This window comes from Pseudorasbora parva, chromosome 6 (assembly GCF_024679245.1).
Source record: "Pseudorasbora parva isolate DD20220531a chromosome 6, ASM2467924v1, whole genome shotgun sequence".
Classification (NCBI taxonomy): Eukaryota; Metazoa; Chordata; class Actinopteri; order Cypriniformes; family Gobionidae; genus Pseudorasbora; species Pseudorasbora parva.
The window spans coordinates 25,848,585-25,869,025 of record NC_090177.1 but is presented as its reverse complement, the minus strand read 5'-3'; the positions used below and the strand labels follow the sequence as shown (position 1 = coordinate 25,869,025).

Below are 20,441 nucleotides of genomic sequence, written 5' to 3'. Positions count from 1 at the left end.
AGCTGTTTTGTAAAAAAGCTGCAGCCTGATCTTTAAACCCCCATTCCTCACTCCCACTCGGGGCTCTGAGGGGCCAAATGGCGTATGCATCTATTGTTCAATGCTCGGTTTAACTGTTAGCTATGACAGAGGAAAACAGAGAACGCTGAGACACAAAGACACAGTCCCCTGGGCCATGAACCTCAACCGTCAATCCTCTCCCATTACAAACATGTCTCATTAAATGCCAGGCTACTGCTGATCCGTCTCTCTACTGAAAATAAACATTTGAAATAGTGACGTATCAGTTCCACTTCCATCCGGTTATCATTTGCAACAGAGGCTCGGGTTTTATATGCTGACATGTAAACAAAACAAAAAAGCAAACCTAAGGAAAACAACCATGCTTTTACCTTATCATTTAAAGAAATCAGTGTGCCTGATTTAAAACATGAGTAAATACTGCCACCTGCTTATCTCCTTTAGTTGCATTTTGATTTCCCTTTACTCTGAAATATGATCCATTTTATTCATAACCACTGGATCCGAAACAACAACATTTCACAGTCAGCTTTAATTGTTTTCTGAGAATCTGATGACGCTCTGGAGCTTAATATAAGGATCTTTTGGAGAGCCAAGTTATTGTCTGTTTTCAATGACTTCCTTCTGACCTTATCTTCTGCTTAATCTGGGTTCAAAATTGGCCATAAAAAGCACACCTTGACACACTCTCAAAGCTTCTTTTGTTGTTTTAATTTAGTCTCTCTCTTCACACAGAGGACTGATGCGGTGTTAAAAGTTCTCTAATGCAGATCTCGTCTTCTGCTCATTTATATTTTTGGAAGGCTGACTTTCTGAACATCTGCTTCAATTTGGTATGAAACAACACTGTCATCTCTCTTTATTTAAGCTTCATTTTAAATTTATATGGCTCACAGATACTCATCATAATTTAATTATATCAGTAAATGGTTGTCGAGACCTGTTGTGATCGCGTGTGTGAGACTTAAAGGGTTAGTTCGCCCAAAAATGGAAATTTGATGTTTATCTGTTTACCCCCAAGGCATCCAAGATTCAGTAGAACATAAATGAAGATTTTTAACTCCAACCGTTGCTCATGCAATGCATGTCAACAGTGTTTTTCTACATCAAATTTTCATTTTTGGGTGAACTATCTCTTTAAAGGAAAAACATCCCATTGACACACGCGCATGCACATTTTCTTTCTCATAAACAAATATATTATTCCCTTTTTCTGTCTATCCATCCCATTGGATGATGGACTCATGGGAAAGGGCCCATGCTGTTGAGGATGGGAAAGGTTTTCTTATCTCTTACCTTTCATTATCCCACTGGTTAAAACAGAGAGAGAGTGGCAAGATGAAACAGGAAAGATAAGGCCATCATCTTTGGATAACAGAAAACTACTAGAGAGACAAATAATGAGAAAGCACCAGACGACAACAATGATTAGTGAGTGAGTCTGTGAGATGTTTCACAGATGATAAAACGCTCCATATGACCACAAACACACTTATAGTTTCACTGATTATGTGGTACAAAAGACATTTGAGATAGCAAAAATGTTTTGACTAAGCATAAGGTCACAGTCTAGTGATTTTCCATAAAGCTTACAAGAGAAAGAGCAGTACATTGTCTTATCAGCCCACAAACACAATCACTATATTTGAAGCAATAACTCAAAAAATTAACATGCTGTTATTATTCACTTGCTTATCCTCTAAATGGCAATGGTAATATCAGCTGACTTGAAAATCTGCCTTTTCCTATAAATGTACTGATAACCACAATGAATATAGATGTTAAAATAGAAAACCACATTAATCAGAGCTTATGTCCTTTAACAGTTTTTTTCTCCATTATATCTTATGTAATTAATCATTTTTACATGCAATTTTTAATAAATTTGACTATTACAGTAAAAATAAAACAATGCAATTACACTATTGTAAACATTTTACAGATTTTAAACATTTTAAACATTACTGTATATGGTAAGGTAACTTCATTTAATTTAATCTGATATTAATGCGTGTGAATTAATATTTGATGGTGTATTTTGCACATTTTAGAGATTGAGAGTCCCACTTTCATTGTATGGAAACAAATATTGTAAACATTTTTCAGTTATGGTCACAATTATTGGCACCTGGTAAATATGATCACAGATGGCTTTAAAAATTAATCTGCTTTGTTTTCCTTTTGATCTTTCATTAAAAAAAAATAATAATAATAATCCAAAATGTAACCTCATTGAAGTAAAAAAAAATTGAAAGGGGGCCGTGATTGGATCTTCCATCAGCACAACGACCCAAAACAAACATCAAAATCACCACAAAAACATGTGAGCAAAACTGAGCACAAAAGATCTGGAGAGGATTCTGTTTGGAGGAATAGTCTTTGGCATTAGGAGAAAACTCAAAGCTCTTATCCTGGCAAAAGGAGGTTGCAAAAAGTAAAAGGGTGCCAATAATTATGGCCAACATGTTTTGAAGAAAAGCATTTATTTCATGTGATTTAGCCCCCGCTTTCAATTATTTTACTTGAAAGGTTAGACTATTATTTTTTTTAGGCTAATGAAAGATCAAACGGAAAAACAATGCAGATTTATTTATCAAGTGGTGCCAATCATTCGGACCACAACTGTGTTTTTTATGTCCCTGTCCCATGAAAAAAAGTCATACATGGAAGAATGTGAGTTTGACTTGAACTAATATATCTGACTTCAGTTCTCTCACAATACGCCTCATTTCCTCTATCTCTGGTGTTCTCCTGTTCCCAGTGGAGTGAGTGAGTGAGTGAGTGAGTCCTCCCAGCAGGACCATGACAGAGGGATCAGCAGATGCCAGGCAGCAGAGAATCAAACTGAATTAAACAGGTTTGGCCACCCCACCCCCTAACATGCATAAAAAGATTCACTCTCACACACATGCACCATCTACTCTCCATCAGCCTTTATCAGGAAATATAGAGACAATGTAAACAATAGTTCTTTCAAAGTCAAGACTGCGTCATGCTCTATACTGGGTGTGCTTTTATACACTATTGCACATGTGTATACAAATCCAAACACTATTGTGCCAGACTGTTATTTAGAGAGTACTTGAATTACACATGTCTCAGAATGTGGCTACTTGAGAGTGTATTAAACTCCACTGCCTCTTTAGAATTGTTCATGTCAACTAATCACAACAAGAAGATAAAGGAAGAGTGGCATGTGGAAGGTCCACCTTATAGAATTTAAAGAACCTGTATTTTATTGTTAAGACTAATAGTTAGTCGACAGGAGGACTGTTACAAGAAGATACAGTAACCATTTTACTTTATTCCGTCCTTTCATCTTTTCCCTACCTGACCAAATCCAAGTCCTCTTTCCTTTCATTTAGACAAGCAGCTGCTGTCCTTCTCGCTCTGAATGGAGAGCCCCAGGAGAGAAGGAGGATGAGTGTGACTAGACGCTACAGGTCAAAGGTCAAGCCAGATTTCTATATGGCACATCAGTTAGGCAAGTGCACACACCTACTAATCATCATATATATGCACATATATATGCACAGCACCAAAAAAATCTTTCAAAAGGGGTCAATTTAGACAAGTAATGTGTTGCACTGTTCCATCTCAAGCTTGATCAATTCTAATGTTGGGATTTATGAGAGAGACTTACCTCATTGCTTAAAAATATGTCACTATAAAATGAGCTTTAACCATATAGTTTTATAGTTTATTATTTTAAAAGAGAAACACTATATTGACACAACCTGAGAACACAATAGTTTTTGTTATTAATTCAAATAAAATGTAATATTACAAAAAATCTAAAATATTAAGAAGGAATAAAGACAATATATATATATCAAAATTCAGTAATATAATAAGGAAAAGTTGGGAACACTGCAGGGATTGAACCAAATTATTACATTTTTTATAATTTAATAATATATATATTTTTTTAACTTTCATTTTATTCATTTAATGTTTAGTTTATGTTTTTGTTATGTCATTAACTTAAAGTTTAAATGTATTTTTATTTTATTTTTAGTAATTTTAGTACTTCAGTTTGTTGCCAGAGAAGTTTTTTTAAGTTAAGTTTATCATCTAATATTTAGATTTTATTTATTTCAGTTAATGAAAACCTATACTTTTTAGATAACAATAGCAGGGTGGAGACAAGCCAAAGGCATCCTCGTGACAAAAAATAAAAATGAATGAATGAATTAAAATGACTGGAATTTTGTTCATGTGTTTATACGAGACTAGAATAAAGATAAGATGAACTGCTTTCTTATGTCAATGCTAAAGGCAAATGACTGTGAAATCAGCCATAAAACCTTCAGACACACAGTTGTTCATATTACGCAGTAGCACATTACACAATGAGGACACGGAATCCAAATCAGCTTTTTCTTTCCCTAAAACACACCCACACACACGCTCATTACTCGCTCATTGCTGTGTCAAAGATCAAAGCCCAGGGGAGCTGACCTCATCTCCAAAGCCATGAGACTCCGAGGAGGAGGTGTTATCCCTTCCATCCCAGATACACTTCCTTCCCTCACTCCCTTCTCACTCTTTCCATCCTTCCAAACTCCACTGATCCTTCAGCCATTAAGCAACAAAATGACACGAGGCACATCCCTGCACGCAGAGGCACTCAGCTGAATTATGAATATGAATATTATAATGAATAATGAATGCAGGATAATGTTTTTGTCCTGAAGCTGTGCAAAAAGGGATGATACTTGCAGATGTAGGACAAGGGGTTTGATTCTACACTGGTTTGTGGTAAAGGCTGGCTTGTTTCTTTATGATAATCTTTTATCACAAAGCTGCGGTAATCCTTCTGTTTTACACGTTTTTTGTGTTGTTAGGACCGTTTAGGTCAATTAGAAATTGTTACAAATTAACCACAAATGTTTAGAAATAAATTTACACAAAGGGCCTATATTTAAAAATCAGCTTTTAAAATAATATTTTTATGGCATTTGTTTACCAAGTATTGCCAATACATTTTAAATTTTGAGGGTAAACTGACGAATAGACATTAAAAACATTTATTTTGCCGTTTTGAGAAATAACTCCAAATATTTCTGATTTATCACTCTATCAACTCGAATTACAGATTACAGTCTGTTCAAAGTTTATTTTATTCATTTAATTTTCATGCTAAATAAGCAATACAATGAATAGTTCACAATAATTATTAATAATAATTAAAAGTAACTTTATGCTGACGTACTAACACGTTACTGTACTTACACAATGTGGCATTAGCATAGCACTTGCTGAATGAGTTCCGCAAAAAAAAAATTCAACATACATCTGTTGTCAAACTAAACTCATGCTCCACTCGTCATCGTGATGGTAACCCTACAAAAAATAAAATAAAATAAATAACAGAAACTCTTCTAAACTAGCATAACAAAACATTAAACTAAATTTTACACTTAACATTAATCTTGCACCAAAAACACAATATAACCCTTTCTCTAAACACTACTCTCAAAAGAAAAGGGAATTTCTAAATACTCAAAAAGGTTCATTTGATTGAACTAATTTGTTTCATTTGAGTGTTTGGGTTTACAGTAGTAAAAACAGCCAATTATACATAATTACAAGTAACCCTAAACTAAAACATAACCCTAGTCATAAAATTCGGTAGTCAGTATGTCAAAATATTTAGTATCAGTATTTTGTGTGAGAATTGATCATCTCAATTGGAAGTATTGACTTTTCTCTGCATTTACTGGCATAGCTCAAATGAGATTCATTTGGTTGTATTTTGAACTGTAAAGCATTTTAGGTTTATTGCCCGGAAGGAACAGAGTATATGAGCCAACTGTGTTAAACAAATGCATATGGAAACATAATCTCAATTAGTACAATATCAACTTATTAATTCCAAGAATTCTGAATTTATAAATAAGGATTTGTAAACGTGTACTTCTATGAATGTTCACAGAAGCATTTTAGATACTGTTATGTTTTGATGTCTATATATGCAAATGTAAGTAAATGTTAAAATTGCGTAGAAAACATAAGAATACTCATGAGATCATGTTAAAAACTGCAAGAGTACTTACAAATCAATAAAGGGAAATATTTTACTCTGTTTTTTGGATCCACTTAAATGTAAGTAAAATTGTTAATACCTTACGGTAAAACATTAGGTTGGTAACACTTAACAATAGTATATAAATGTATCATCTACTCCTACTCTTTATACTCAGTTCTGAGGAAAAGCCACGGTTTTCCCTCTTGTAGAGCTTTTGCATGTACAAACATTTGAAAAGGAAAAAAGTTATTTCCTTCTCCACCCAGAAATAACAGCAAGAAAACACTTACACACTGAGCAATACTTTCCAGGGTATCCATTCCACTAAAGCTCCTCATAAAACTACACATGAAAACAAAACCTTGACTCAATAGGACCAACAACTCTTTCTTCCCTAGAACTCAGACAATGACATTAAATTCAATGTTCACAAATAACATGTCATATCTAGCATTTATCTTTCCTGTAGCTCAAATAGTAGCACAAAGTACTCAAAGTGTACTACAAAGTGCTAGCAACAACAAGTACTCAAATTATGCTTTGAATAAAAACTTCAACCAAATTTGTAAATGTAGGTACATGTAGACACAATTTTCATAATGTTTTGATGGTGTAATGATGGGATCATGTTGGACCATGATTCATGATGCCTGGTGATTTAGCACACATTAACAAATGTATTTATTTATTTATTTATTTTTTACTTTTTGCTGTGTTATTATTCATATTTCTTTACAAAATAAAGAAAGGTCTAATGTTACAGTCCCACAGCTCACTCTGACATATCTGAATCTGAATTATGAGCTAGCTAGCGCACTTGACCTCTGAGGATCATATTTTATGGTTATAAACGATTCAGTGATTTGCTTACTTCAGACACTCTATAACCGATGATATTGGATGAATCAGTGAGCTATTAAAGGTAATTAGGCAATTTTTGTTATATTACTTAAAACATTTAGGACCAACAAAGTGTTTGTTCAATGATTGTAATCATGTCCAACCTCCTTGTCAACATATGTATTTCCATACACGCAAGACTATGCAGAGTTGTAGACAAAAGTCAATGAGTGCTGCAAGCAGCAGCCACTTTTTACAGGTCCTCTTGAACCAAAACAATGAGCTTACGTTGCAGATTCACGCTTTATCATACCTGACGAGATGGCAACCTGTGACGTTCATGCTCTCTTTTTGAGTTTCTTTGTCAACACTATCAACACCGAAATTAATCTTCAACAGGTGGTACAAGTGTTTTTTTTAAGTCGTTTCCATTCAATAATATTAATGGGTAACACTTTACAATAAGGTTGTATTAGTTATCATTATTTAATGCATTAGTTAGCATGAATTAACCATGAACGTTCATTATTAGTTCATGTTAACGTTAACTAATGAACCTCAACATTAATAGTGTTACCTATTAATGTTATGTTCTTTGAGATGAGGTAATTTAACGCCATCTCGTGATATTTTCCAGACTCTGTTGTGTGTGTGTGTTCATGTGTTTTAAAGGAGGCATGGCTTTGGAGACGCTCTGAAGAGAAGAAGGGATCTTATAATTTCAAAGCCTCTCCAAAACTACCTACCCTATACCTTTAATTTCTGCAATCATCAATAGAATTCATAGGACAAAAACTATTTTACGAGGTGATTTTGTATGAATTCGTACAATGTGAATCGTATGAGAATTTACTTTTAGAGAAAAACCACTTGAAGGTCCACACCTAAATATAACCTTCACTGTGGCATAAGCAGACGTGAATTCACCAAAACGAATCAATGAGAACTGTGAACCGGTTCAACTGGTTTATCCAAAAGAGTCATTCTCACAAATGATTCACTCAAAAATCGGACATCGCAGATTTTGATTTCAATGCAAAAATAACAAGGACAAGAAAAAGGAAAAGGAAACATCAAAAGAGAGGAAAAACATCAGATATGCTTCAGAATGTAATAAAGATATAAAAGAAAAAAGCAATTATTTGTTCTGTTTGGCAGATAAAACATGTTAGAGCAGCAAAAGGTGCATTTTAATGCCTAAAAGATTTGAAGAAAGATATATCATCTTGCCTTTACTGAAGGTTTTTGTGCACAGCACATAGGGATATTTTAAGATGGTGTGGAAATGATTTGAATATGCATGAATGAAATTTCTTTGGTATGATGTTGAACTTGTTGCTTATGTTCACAGTGTCTCTTTAGGGGGAAGGGCACTGATGTTACACCCTGAAGCAAAATGCTTAACCTCATTTGCCTCATTACATCTCCTGCCAACAGATAATATGGAAATCTCTAAGCAAGCAAGGTAGCTCAGCTTAATAATCCTGCCACGATAATAAAACTGAACGCCATTATTATCACTAAACGTTTGGCAGTGCCAGTATGAATAGAGAAAACAAACAGTGAGAAGCTCTAATTGGTGTGTAATGCAGGTCACTGTCCCATCATCCATCAGGGCCATCATGGAGTGCATCATCTGACATCATGTGCACTATTCAGAAGCATAACCTCATTGAACAAGAGCCAGCAGAGGACGAGAGGGTCCAGATCAAACACAAAGCTGTAACCACATGAAATGAGCGGCAAAAAGAGCAGCCACACTTCTAACGAAAGGCGGTGGGAGAATGACCCATTTACCCAGCATGCCCTGGGGGTCTGAAAGGAAAAGACTGTCTTATGGTGCCAGTATGCAAAGTAGGTTGGATGTGAATGGGAGAAGGAAAGAAACAGTGAGAGAGGTGGCTCAGTAAACCAGGACACTGGCAGAAGAATAGGTCAAAGCTGGCATTTTATGTATGGCATCCGCCCTTGGCCATATATTGACGGCAGGGCTTGTCAGGTTCACCCTCATATTTTTGGCCTCCCATGCGTTGGGGTCAAGAGAGTGAATGATATATAATCACTAAAGTAGTGCTCTTGCAGATTTTGGCATGAGAAGGCATTTCCCTACAAGGCTGAATGAACCACACACAGAAAGTTATGAAGCATCTCTTACTTCTGTGACAGAAATATCTCATTGCTAGGTCCATCTTTCTGCATGGTGAAGTCTGCGGTCATTCTGCAGTTATAATAAGGGAAGAGAGACTATTTTTTGGCTTTAATCTATGTAACTCAGTGCTTATTTAAACACACACACACACACACACACACACACACACACACACACACACGTTTAGGAAATAACTGACATGCATATTTTGCAGAGAAAGTGTTAGCACGTTTCATCTGTTTGGATGTGGACATAGACAAATGGCACTGGGGACCAGACTGACTTCACGCTAACGGTCAAGAGGGTAATTTATCCTTCAATCTTCATCTTTGGCTTTTTGTTGTGAAGGGACAAAACAATGCAAGAAGCTTGGGATGGGAAGGGCGAAGACAAATGGCATATGAGTTTCCCTAGAGAGCAAAAAATGCTAAATCAACAAATAATAGGACTGAGCTGGAGGAAGGGTCTAGGAGATAACAGTGGGTGTAACGACAATAGCAGGGGGGATGTGTTCTCTGGTTTTAAGCTGTTTAGGTGGGGGTGGGCAGGGACACGTGCCACTCTTGGTAGGAGGGGACCGGGTGGAATTGAGGAGCACAGCCAGTGGTACCCAATCCGGCCCTCTGCTTTGTTCTGCCAGCTGTTGATGTCACGGTCAACACCCGAGAATCAATGGACCCTAAAAATACAGTCACCACCATAATACTCATTAACACACAGATCTCTGCTAGGGAGGGGTGGAATGATCTTGAAATAGTGAGGCTTCCAAATGAAAAAAAAATGTTTTATTATATTAATAAAAAAACAAAAATTATATATGCGTACTTTTGCAAATAGTTGTGAAATACAGTAACTATTTCCCCACCACCCTCTCCAGCAATCAAACAGATATTTCAGTTAATGACAAAAAAGCGGGAGTGTTTCAATCTACTTAATAAATAACCTAAATGTGGCATTTACTGATTTTTGATATAACTTTAAACTTAAGAAGTTGTTAAATGATTTAGTGTTTTATAATTGTTGTTAAACGGAAAGAGGAGTAAGAGGAGAAGTGTTTAGGACTTTTCAATGGCATGCAGGCTAAAGGCAATTTTATTCACAAAAAATGTTTTAATAGATGCTCTCATGCAGGGCTGGACTGGGGCTAAAATTCGGACCTGGCAACCCCAGCCCATCTGGCCCCTGAGTTCCCCGTGAATGTTTTTGCTGGGCTTAAAGGGTTAGTTCACCCAAAAATGAAATTTCTTTCATTATTGACTCACCCTTATGTCGTTCCACACCCGTAAGACCTCCGTTCATCGTCAGAACACAGTTTAAGATATTTTATATTGAGTCTGAGAACGTATCTAAGTGTAGGCACACTACTGTCCATGTCCAGAAAGGGAATGAAAACATCATAAAAGTAGTCCATATGTGACATCAGTTGGTTAATTAGAATCTCGTGAAGCATCGAAAATACATTTTGGTCCAAAAATAGCAAAAACTACGACTTTATTCAGCATTGTTTTCTCTTCCGCGTTTGTTTTCAAACCTCAAATAAAGATTCAAATGGTCATGAATCAGCGTATTGATTCATGATTCGGATCACCAATGTCGCATGATTTTAGCAGTTTGGCAGTTCCGAATCATGAATGCGATCCGAATCATGAATCAAGAAGCTGATTCATTACCGTTTGAATCTTTATTTGAGATTTGAAAACAAACGCGGAAGAGAAGACAATGCTGAATAAAGTGGTAGGTTTTACTATTTTAAGGTTTGTAGTAGTGTGTATTGCTGTTTTCCACTTTACCTTGTCATATTTACATGCTCGCGGCTGTTTTCAGCTGATTCACCACAGAACCTGTAATGTTCCCATATCACACATTTGTATAAAACTAAATTCGGAGTCAAAGTGCCGTTCATCACTTCATGGAGCAGCAGAAACGTAGCGTAGTTTCGTCAGCCGCAGCGGATATTAGTTTTTTGCAGTTCCATGCGCAATGCGCGCTCAAATTAAATGACTAAATAAAAGCGCCTAATATGGAGGGGAGGTCTCTCACTTTGGCCTGCCTATTCAGAAGACAAACCAATGGGCTGCTGTCCCTGCATGAAGGCCAGATAACTAAATAATTAAATAATCTTATATCGGCCCCAAAGTGCGTCGGCCCATCAGGAAAATGCCCAGTATGCCAGATTACCAGTCCAGCCCTGCTCTCATGAATTTCATATGGGTTTCTAGAGCCGTAGTTTTGATTTGCGATTGAAATAGGGTCTGAAGTGGTTAACATTAAAGGGTTACTTCAACAATTATCATATGGCTTTGTATCAGTAGAAACCCTGGAGTATATTCAAATGATTTAACAGACGAGATTTTTGCAATTTAGTTCTGTAAAAAAAAAACTCAGAAGACGCAAGTATCGTCATTTTGTGTTATCGGAGGAATTTTTGGCCAGAGGCTAAAGACTACAGCCAGTAGAGGGAGATATTTCTGCATGTTTTCAAACTGTGTATGTAGGGGGATCACAATCACAGCACTCAGCTCGGGCTGCCGCGGTGGACAAGTGATCCAGTAATCCAGTAACAATGGCTTTGGGAGTGGCCTCACAGGGCAGTAAAGCAATGCATTCTGGGAATTGTTGTCTTTCATCCCCATGTACATGTACAAATTTACACATACATTTTCTGTCTTTTCTCAGTCTAGAAGGCACCAAATTTAAAATTATTTCACATTTCTAATGACCCAGTTTAAAAACAGATTCATCTTCCTAGCGCTGAAGTATCCCTTTAAGCTACCACATGAAGTAGACAGTAATACATCAAGCTTGAATAGATCCAGGTTGGCCAACAAATTTATGTCATGACAAGAAACTAGTACAATTTGAGACGTTGTCCTTTTCCTGTCTTCAAAGCAAACAGGAGTTTGTATTCACATTACAACAAACAAAAAGCCTATCTTAGATAAAAGATACTCCTTATTTGTTCGTCACGTTTGGAGACGTTCAGTCAGACTCGCTGCTGCCTTCTGTTCCTGTACAGCAAGACCGGCAGTTGGCATCATGTGAGGCTTACTGCTGCCATCTAGAGGCTTCTGAAGGTTTTCACAATCACACAAATGAGCAAAGCTCTTATTATTTCTTTCAAAAAGACCTTAATGACCTGTTCTCTTTAATTTCATCACTGATACACAACCAGTGAAATTGCCTTATTTATAGTCTGGAACTGTGTGACAGCTTTATTAGTTTGAGTTTCCTCCAAAGAAAACTGTCTCAACCTGTCCTGAATTTTATTTTTGTCATTGGTTTGAGCTAAAAAGTGTCAGTGACAGCTCATATTCAAGGTGTTGTCATCTACACACTGCAGCTCTGTTTCAGCATGCTTGAATGGCCAATGAAAACAGGTCAAATTCAGTTGCATACACAACTGCTCATGGGAAAAGATAAGCACTGAGCAGGTCACATCAGAGTTCAAGCATAAATATAGTTGCGCTTCCGTTTTTTTAAAAAAAAAATTATTTATTTAACACATGGTTATAAAGAGTAGATTAATATGTCTACAAACCAAGCACTGTAGGATACTGTTAAATCAAAAATATTCTAGTTTTTAAAAATAACTTAAGCTCTATCAGTATCACCAGTGATATTCTTGTTGTGGTCAACAATGAGATTTTTGTATTTATTTATTTTTTGTTGTAAAAAAGTAATTTACATATTACATATTTTAGCTACATTTTTTATTTTTAGAATACATTTTAAACAAAACTCATTTTTTAAAATTATGTTAACAGCTTATAAATCATACTTAATTATGTTTTTTGAAAACATCATTATGAAAGTCCCCATAAAACATGGAAACCCATTGTGTGTGTGTGTGTGTGTGTGTGTGTGTGTGTGTGTGTGTGTGTGTGTGTGTGTGTGTGTGTGTGTGTGTGTGTGTGTGTGTGTGTGTGTGTGTGTGTGTGTGTAATATGATGTGAAGAGATTAAGTTGTATTTAACATTCATTCAAAGCGCTGAGCTGTTGCATAAAGCAGAAGAGCAAGAACTTAAGAACTTGAACTGATAATAGAACATTTGAAGAAAGTATTTAAGGACAATACCATATGTGATTGTTTTAATAACATCTTTCTCTAGATATCATTTTATTTGTGCTGAGGGATGGAAGGCATGAGTTGGAGCAGATGGATATTTCCCAGCAGGCTTGTCCTTATTTGATCCTTAAAGGACAACTCGGGTGAATTTTTAAGTTTATCTTGATCATTATATCTTTGTGAGTACAGTCTATATAAAAACAACGAACCGGATTGGTCCTCGCAACACAGAGCCGACACAACTCACTGCCAGACTTTGAGGCAGATTTTAGTTCAGGTTGCATTGGGCTAAACCCTGCAGATCAGGGCTGGAAGTGAGCCAGATAAACTCCCTACCTCCTCTCCTCTTCTCCTTCTTCAGAAAATCTTCCATTTCCTCTGATCTCTGAAAGTTTGATTCCAATAACTGTAATCAAAAATAAATATGCCTATGGATTAAAACATTATAAAAGACTCTAAAGTCTTTAGAGGATAAAAAACTAAATGTGAGAAAAACTGCCAAAAATGTATACAAAAAAACCAACAAAACAGTTTTGGATATACTAAGAGTTAAACTTCAGCACAGACGTCCCAGTGACCAGTAAGTCACATGCTTGTCTCAGATTGTTTACTTGCACAGTCTCTCTGTTTCAAATCTCTACCAAACTCAATACCTCCCACCGTCTCTCTCTCTCTCTCTCTCTCTCTCTCTCTCTCTCTCTCTCTCTCTCTCTCTCTCTCTCTCTCTCTCTCTCTCTCTCTCTCTCTCTCTCTCTCTCTCTCTCTCTCTCTCTCTCTCTCTCTCTCTCTCTCTCTCTCTCTCTCTCTCTCTCTCTCTCTCTCTCTCTCTCTCTCTCTCTCGCTCTCCACCCACCCCTGTGTTTTCATGGTCAGCCTGAGCCAACAGCCCGGGAAAAAAAAACACAAAACGAAGCAAGTGGTGCACATTTTCTTTCTTTTTCTTTTTGCAATATTTTCTTATTCGTGATTTTGTCATCGTCTAGTCTCTCAGGAAAACTGTGAGTACAATGAGGGAATTTTCTAGAAGCAGCAGGGGGAGAAGGGTAGTAACCACTGTTTTGACTGCAAAACAGGGAAGAATCTGTGCAAAAAGCACATTTAACTGCGAAAAAACTACTTTTTCACAAATGCTGTTTAAAAATTCTGCAGTAAAACTTAGTAATCTTCATGTTTTTATAAAAATTGAAAGATAGGCCAGCTTTCAACAGCATCACAGAGCATACAGATGAGTTTAATGTATTTACATAATGACTATCTGTATTTTTACAATAGAAACTTTTTGCAAAATAAAGTAAATTCAAGACATGAAAATATGTTTTAGAGCAAAATACAGCAGATGCTTGACTTTTCTAAATCATTTGTGTATTTGTGTGAGAGTTTAGAGTGTATAGGGGTCATTATGAACTCTTGGCTTGAGCTTTTGCCAGTTTCGTCCATTTTAATTACAGCATATTTTTCTTTCCCCCGCTGCACATGGAGAGTGCAGAAAGTTACAGCTCAGCACAGATGAATAAAGAATGTTATATAATTATAGCATGATCATTCTAAATGAAAAAACATTAAAAAAAAGGGTAACATCTTACAATAAGGTCCTATTTACTAACTGTCACAACAACTGTTCATTGTTAGTTCATGTTAGCTCAGGTCCATTGAATAAACAGATTTAATAATGTATTAGTAAATGCTGAAATGAACATTAACTGTTAATGTTATGAGATAAATGCTTTTTCCAAAATAAGTGTTTTTCATTGTTATCTCTCTTCTCAACTATTGTAGTTAACTAATGGAACATTAATGTAAAGTGTTACCAGATTTTTCCCTCCCAGAACTGTATGTCAAGACACAGACTGTTTATCATGAACGTGTGCAGAGTCTTACTGTAATTAACAGCAAAAGATGATTATGTGACCAGACTGAACAAGCTGAGATTTGGATTTGATCCAGAGCAGGAGGAACTAAAGCATTATGAAGTTTATATAGCCTGGCTTTATCGACAGTAAACAAAAAAAGTCAAAAAAGTAACTTTGATGGTTACTAAAACTACCTTAGACTATATAGACTTGTCATGATTTAGTCCAGATCATAGATCAAATAGTCTTTACTTAAAATAACAGAAGCAACACCTCTGTGGCCAGTTTCATTAACTACTAGTCTTAGTTAGACTTCTCATTTTTTATCTTCAATACAGTTGTGTATTTTTTTTAAATCAGTTGCATAAAAAGGTAGATTGGTCTAATTTGAGTCCGCTGTAGTGCTCTATTTAGTAACATACTTAGTACAACTAATGATGAATGATGGCGATAGGAACAAAGACAAGCACACTAAACATCCATACAGAAAGTTAAAGTAAAACAAAGGTAAAGTGTGACTTGTGCGTGCGTCCTTTTATGGACATTTGCGTCCTTTTAAAATTTGCCACAGGTGTGTATTTTTTTTGGGATTTTTTATATTTAACCACCATTTCCTTTAAAAAAACAAAAAAACAATTTTGCACTAGGTAGACAAATACTCACACTTAGGCTCTTTTGGACAAAAATGCCCATTGAAACCCATTAAAACTGCTATTTTTAATCTTGTTGCCATTTAACTATAAAATGATGCAATCTTTTTAATAGGTTTTTATTTATTTATTTATTTTTTTATATATGTTTTATTTTATTTGTTATTTTACTATGTTTTACTAGATGGTGCCATTTTTTCAGGTTTGGCATATAAAGCAAATATTCACTTTATTCCTGTTTATGCATATTATAAAGTCAATTTGATCAATTATGCAGCTATAACTGTGTGGGTGTGTTGGTATGGATGTCAGAGTGTGGTGTGTATGCATGTAATAATAAAAAAATGTGTGTAGGTGTGCATGTGTACACCTGCAAACAAACTCAACTGCAAATCACAAATCCAACCGCAGTGACCCAGTGGAGTTTTGCTGGCATCTAACGGGGAAAGTTGGCACTGCGCCTTAACAAAATCTTACTGAGAGCTCATTTTTTGAGATATCAACCTCAAATTTGGTACACAGCTTTTTTTAGATTTATGGCTTTAGATTTATAGTTTTAGAGCCCAACATGTTTTTAAAAATATATATGTTGTTTGATAAAATTTTATTCATAAATCATTTTCATAAAGTTAAACTTCTATAACTTTTTTTCGGGTTTAACTTTTAAAACTTTCTTGACTTCAACAATAATCTGCCACAGGTCTTCTTTAAAATGAGACCAAACTGAAGTCTGTGCTCCCAAGATTCATTTTTTATGACATCAACATGCATTTTCTGTCCTCTAACTTTTTTAAATTGATGCACAAGGGTTAATAATAAACTGTTACAACTATCCCCAAACAGCCATAACAAGGCTAACTGTTTTAACATGTGAGTTTGAAGTTAACATAAATACAAAGCATCAAATTAAACTAGAGAAATAGCTACTTCAGGACATGCAAGTGAAATTATTCATTGATTGCCATGCAAAAAATTATCTTGGTGAAAAATGTTACTTTCTGTAAAATTACTTTCTGTCAGTTTTTTTTGGTCATAAAATCTATATATTTGCTCACAGTCACATGCATTTTCTCCTGTGAGCTCAAAAATAAGATGGGAGTGTATGATATTGACAGTGTTACATATTACAGCGTTACATCTAACTCTCTGTGTGTTACAACACTCCCCGGTTTCCCCCTCCTCAACATTCAATGTAGCTGAGGATGCAGGTTCCTATATAGCTTTAACCAGATTTAACCTCTGTTGTCTTTCGGAGGGGTTTTGAGTGCTTTTTCTTCTGTGGATCAGATGCTGCACTTGACAGCCAGACGTGTGGGGGGGCTTTTGTCCAGACGGGGAGTGGCTGCATTCAGCTCCAGCATTGTCAAGATGGCCAGCCATGGGCATGGTAATGTTCAGTGTCCTTTTAAAGCTAAAATTATAGTAAAACAAATTGAAAATTAAAATGTGTAATGCAAACTTATGTGACTGACAAGTGATCATCAGTATGATTTTAAACACTTTTTCTCAAAATATTTTTTTACTTTACATCTGCGATTTTTCTCTCAATTGATGATTTCTTTCTGTTTTCTCGGGTGAAGTGACAGAACAGGCAGACATGTCTGTACCCATGTACTGGGGCCGTCTGGACACTCCTCTACCAGACAGACCATACAAAGACACCCTCAGTGCTGCAGACAAGAGCCTGAAGCAGAAGGAGAAAGGCCCCTGGAACAACCTCTCCAAAGAGGAGAAACTTGCCTGTTGGTACTTCTTCCTGTCCATTCTCTTTCTGGTCCAGTGTCTTTTATTCAGTACTCGAAAAGAAACAAACATATAGAGAACAAATGCTTATATTTTGTGACTTTACATCAATAGTTATGAAAGTTTTGTGAGTTCATTTAAATTCTTAAAAATGATAAATGACCTTTTAGAAGGTATCCACGTTAAATCTTAGCTTTCTCTTACGAGAAAAATTAACCAAAAATACTGATTGCATTTGTGAGCGTATATCTAAATTTATATCAAATGCTCTCTGTAATTACATCCTTTCATATCATCTACATCTGACTAGCAATAGAAAGTAGCAAATCATGATACGTGACACCCTGGTTCATGGTGTGTGATTTAAACTAAAGGCTATTGGCTAATTAAAAAAAGAAATAAAAATACAAAAGCAAGCCCTTTTATACATCTTGCACCAACTTCAAGAAAATATCTGACCATTTTATGGGTTTTTTAAGGACATAAACTTTCCTGAGAGGGAAAAGCAAACTCATGGAGAACTCATGAAGTAAAATCTGTTGATCTTTATTTGTGATGCTCAATGGCAGTGTACAGGATGATGTTTGAAGAGTCATTCGCAGAGATGAAGAAACCAACGGGTGAGTGGAAGACGGTGGTGGGTGGCATCTTTTTCTTCATTGGGTTCACTGGCCTGATTGTTCTCTGGCAAAGGTACTATGGTAAGCGAGCATCTTCATTTTTTACATTAAATTCAATGAATATGCCTGGATCAAAATAGGTATAGGTTCAGCAGACAGTTTTGCTTTCTCAGTATATCCTCCTCATCCTCGTACCCTCGATGAAGAATGGCAGGCCATGCAAGTGAAGAGAATGCTGGACATGCGGGTGAACCCTGTGGAGGGCTTCTCAGCCAAATGGGATTATGAGAAGGGCCAGTGGAAATAAATGAAGGGAATTTATTTAAGGTGTGAGCATCATGTCAACACCTTGTTATATGCCATTCTTTATACATATCCTTTATATGCAAACACTTGAGTATTATCCGACGGGCAACTATCTGAACAAGTAGATGAGTGAGACAATGGCCACAACACTGAATGAATCACAAGTGTTTCCTCTTGACTGACATAAATAAAACCTGAAAGAATAACATCTTGTGTATCTTTGTATTCATTCAACAACAGAAACAGACACATAATAACCATGAGAGGTCTTGTGAATTCAAATGGGTCTTTATTTAATTTAAATGATATCAGACACTTAAAAAAAGAAGACTTAAGACAACACAATTCAGAGGTGAAGCTGTTTAAATAAACCCAAAACCTTAAAAAAATAGTTTTCATTTTTGTCCCCTTATGTTTAAGGTAAGTTGGCTAAATACAAACACAATGAACAGATACACTTCAAAAGAAATTATGGAGTTTAAGGCCATAGGAAGGAACAATATGCGTTTACACCAAATATCATAAATAATTTAAAATCAACAAACGCCTTAAATATTTTACTAATCTATGATGAGCTAGTCTAATTGTTATTTTAAGTTAACTAGTTTACATAGTGTCCTGCCAATGCTGGTATACATTTCACTCTTAAGCATACTGTCAAACTCAGTAACCAACCAACCAACCACATACACACACACACACACACACACACACACGACAGACAAACACAGACTAAGCATGCAAGCAGCGAATTTCATAACACGGAATGTATTCTGTGAAATCAGTGTGTAAAGAGCAGCAAAAAGTGTAATGTCGGTAATTTCAATCTGCTGAGACTCACCAACTATACATGTTTACATCGCTATTTAAACAGTTCACTAGCAACTTAGGAGTTTAAAATGGACCTAATAGACCTCTGGATCTAAAGTTGCCAAATAAACATTTCAAACTTAATTTCAAAAGTCAACATAATTGTATTCGCAACCCATTTTACGTTTGGAATGTGACGTATTTCTGAAAGGAACATGGAATCGCTTAAGTGAGAGCGTAACATGCGAAACCCAGCAAACCCAGATTGTAACGATGTTCAAAATAGATGTTGTTGCAGCCTACACGTTCGGCATTCAATTGTAAAGAAAACTAAAGGGCCATTTCAGAAAAACATTTATTTATTAAAAGAAGGATTGAATCAGGAGTAAAAAGTTCCCTCTTTGGATTATTGAGGACTGGTTAGGCTAATCGTCCACAAAAAAAAAAAAAAAAAAAAAAAAAAGTCAAGAAAGATTTTTATTTTATTTTATGTTGACTTTAAAATAAATCACTCGATCTCTGGGAAATGTAATTTAAAAAGTATAGGCTAGTTCTTCTGAGTGAATAGGGGAGAATGAAACTTCTCACCTGCTAAATGTTAACTTCCCGCGGAGGGTTGCGGCAGTCTCTCTTGGACGCAAGGTCTCAAAAGGACGTTACATTTAGAATTGACATCTTTTACTGACACAAACAATTATATCAGCTTCTCCATGAGATCGCCAAACCGAGGTTGAAGGCTGGAAACACACCTGTACCGCCATAGCGTTCATCACTTCTGTTTGAATTAACCCGATTGTCAATCATTATTAGTTGGAAAAGGCGAGTAATATTCAACTTGACGTCCTATTTAAATTAATAATGGGTAGAAGCTTAAAGATCATTTCTCCACATCTCCGAGCGCTTTAACGAGTTTGACATACACTCGAAAGCAGCAGGTGCGCGTGCGGATTGACACCGACACGCCCGCTGGCTCAACCGCTCTGACAGGAACAATGAGATTCGGCGGGAATCAGGAGCTGTGAGAAGAGGGAGACGATTGGAGAGATATATCCCAGCGATTTCTAAGGTTAGTTTTCGAAAACTTAGATTAGAAAAAAACGATGAAGCATAAACTTTACTCTTTAAGAGTTAAAAACAAACAAACAACTGATTTAGTCAATTTTAGTAATTTAGTCAATTTGAACAATAATAATTTGAGTTTAGTCAATGAATATTGTTTGCAACAGCACCCCAATATGTCTGTCAGGCAGAGTTCAAAACATTGTGGACCATTACATTACGGTAAGACCCAAATTAACAAATCTATGAATGCTCCAATATCTGTAAAAATAATATTTACAATTGGAAATATGAAT

The 20,441-nt window shown here is 35.9% G+C and overlaps 1 protein-coding gene across 2 annotated transcripts; it reads left to right on the top strand.

The window, feature by feature from the left end:
- Window positions 1–13,904: 13,904 nt before the first annotated feature.
- Window positions 13,905–18,484, top strand: cox4i2 (cytochrome c oxidase subunit 4I2). 2 transcript variants are annotated; one of them, XM_067446465.1, is made up of 5 exons: window positions 13,905–14,019; window positions 16,895–16,994; window positions 17,188–17,349; window positions 17,920–18,051; window positions 18,144–18,484. In XM_067446465.1, exons 2-5 carry the CDS (start codon window positions 16,895–16,897, stop codon window positions 18,275–18,277), a joined length of 528 nt encoding a protein of 175 aa, XP_067302566.1. In that variant the 5' UTR covers window positions 13,905–14,019; the 3' UTR covers window positions 18,278–18,484. The 2 variants fall into 2 exon arrangements, with proteins under 2 accessions (XP_067302566.1, XP_067302565.1); XM_067446464.1 differs by having other exon boundaries at window positions 13,946–14,105.
- Window positions 18,485–20,441: the final 1,957 nt, after the last annotated feature.

Excerpts from the sequence above, each read along its gene's own strand:
- cox4i2 (XM_067446465.1), top strand. The coding sequence starts at position 16,895 with ATGCTGCACTTGACAGCCAGACGTGTGGGGGGGCTTTTGTCCAGACGG. Across the intron at positions 16,995-17,187 it reads GATGGCCAGCCATGGGCATG|TGACAGAACAGGCAGACATG; the intron begins GTAATGTTCAGT and ends TCTCGGGTGAAG. Across the intron at positions 17,350-17,919 it reads CAAAGAGGAGAAACTTGCCT|TGTACAGGATGATGTTTGAA; the intron begins GTTGGTACTTCT and ends GCTCAATGGCAG.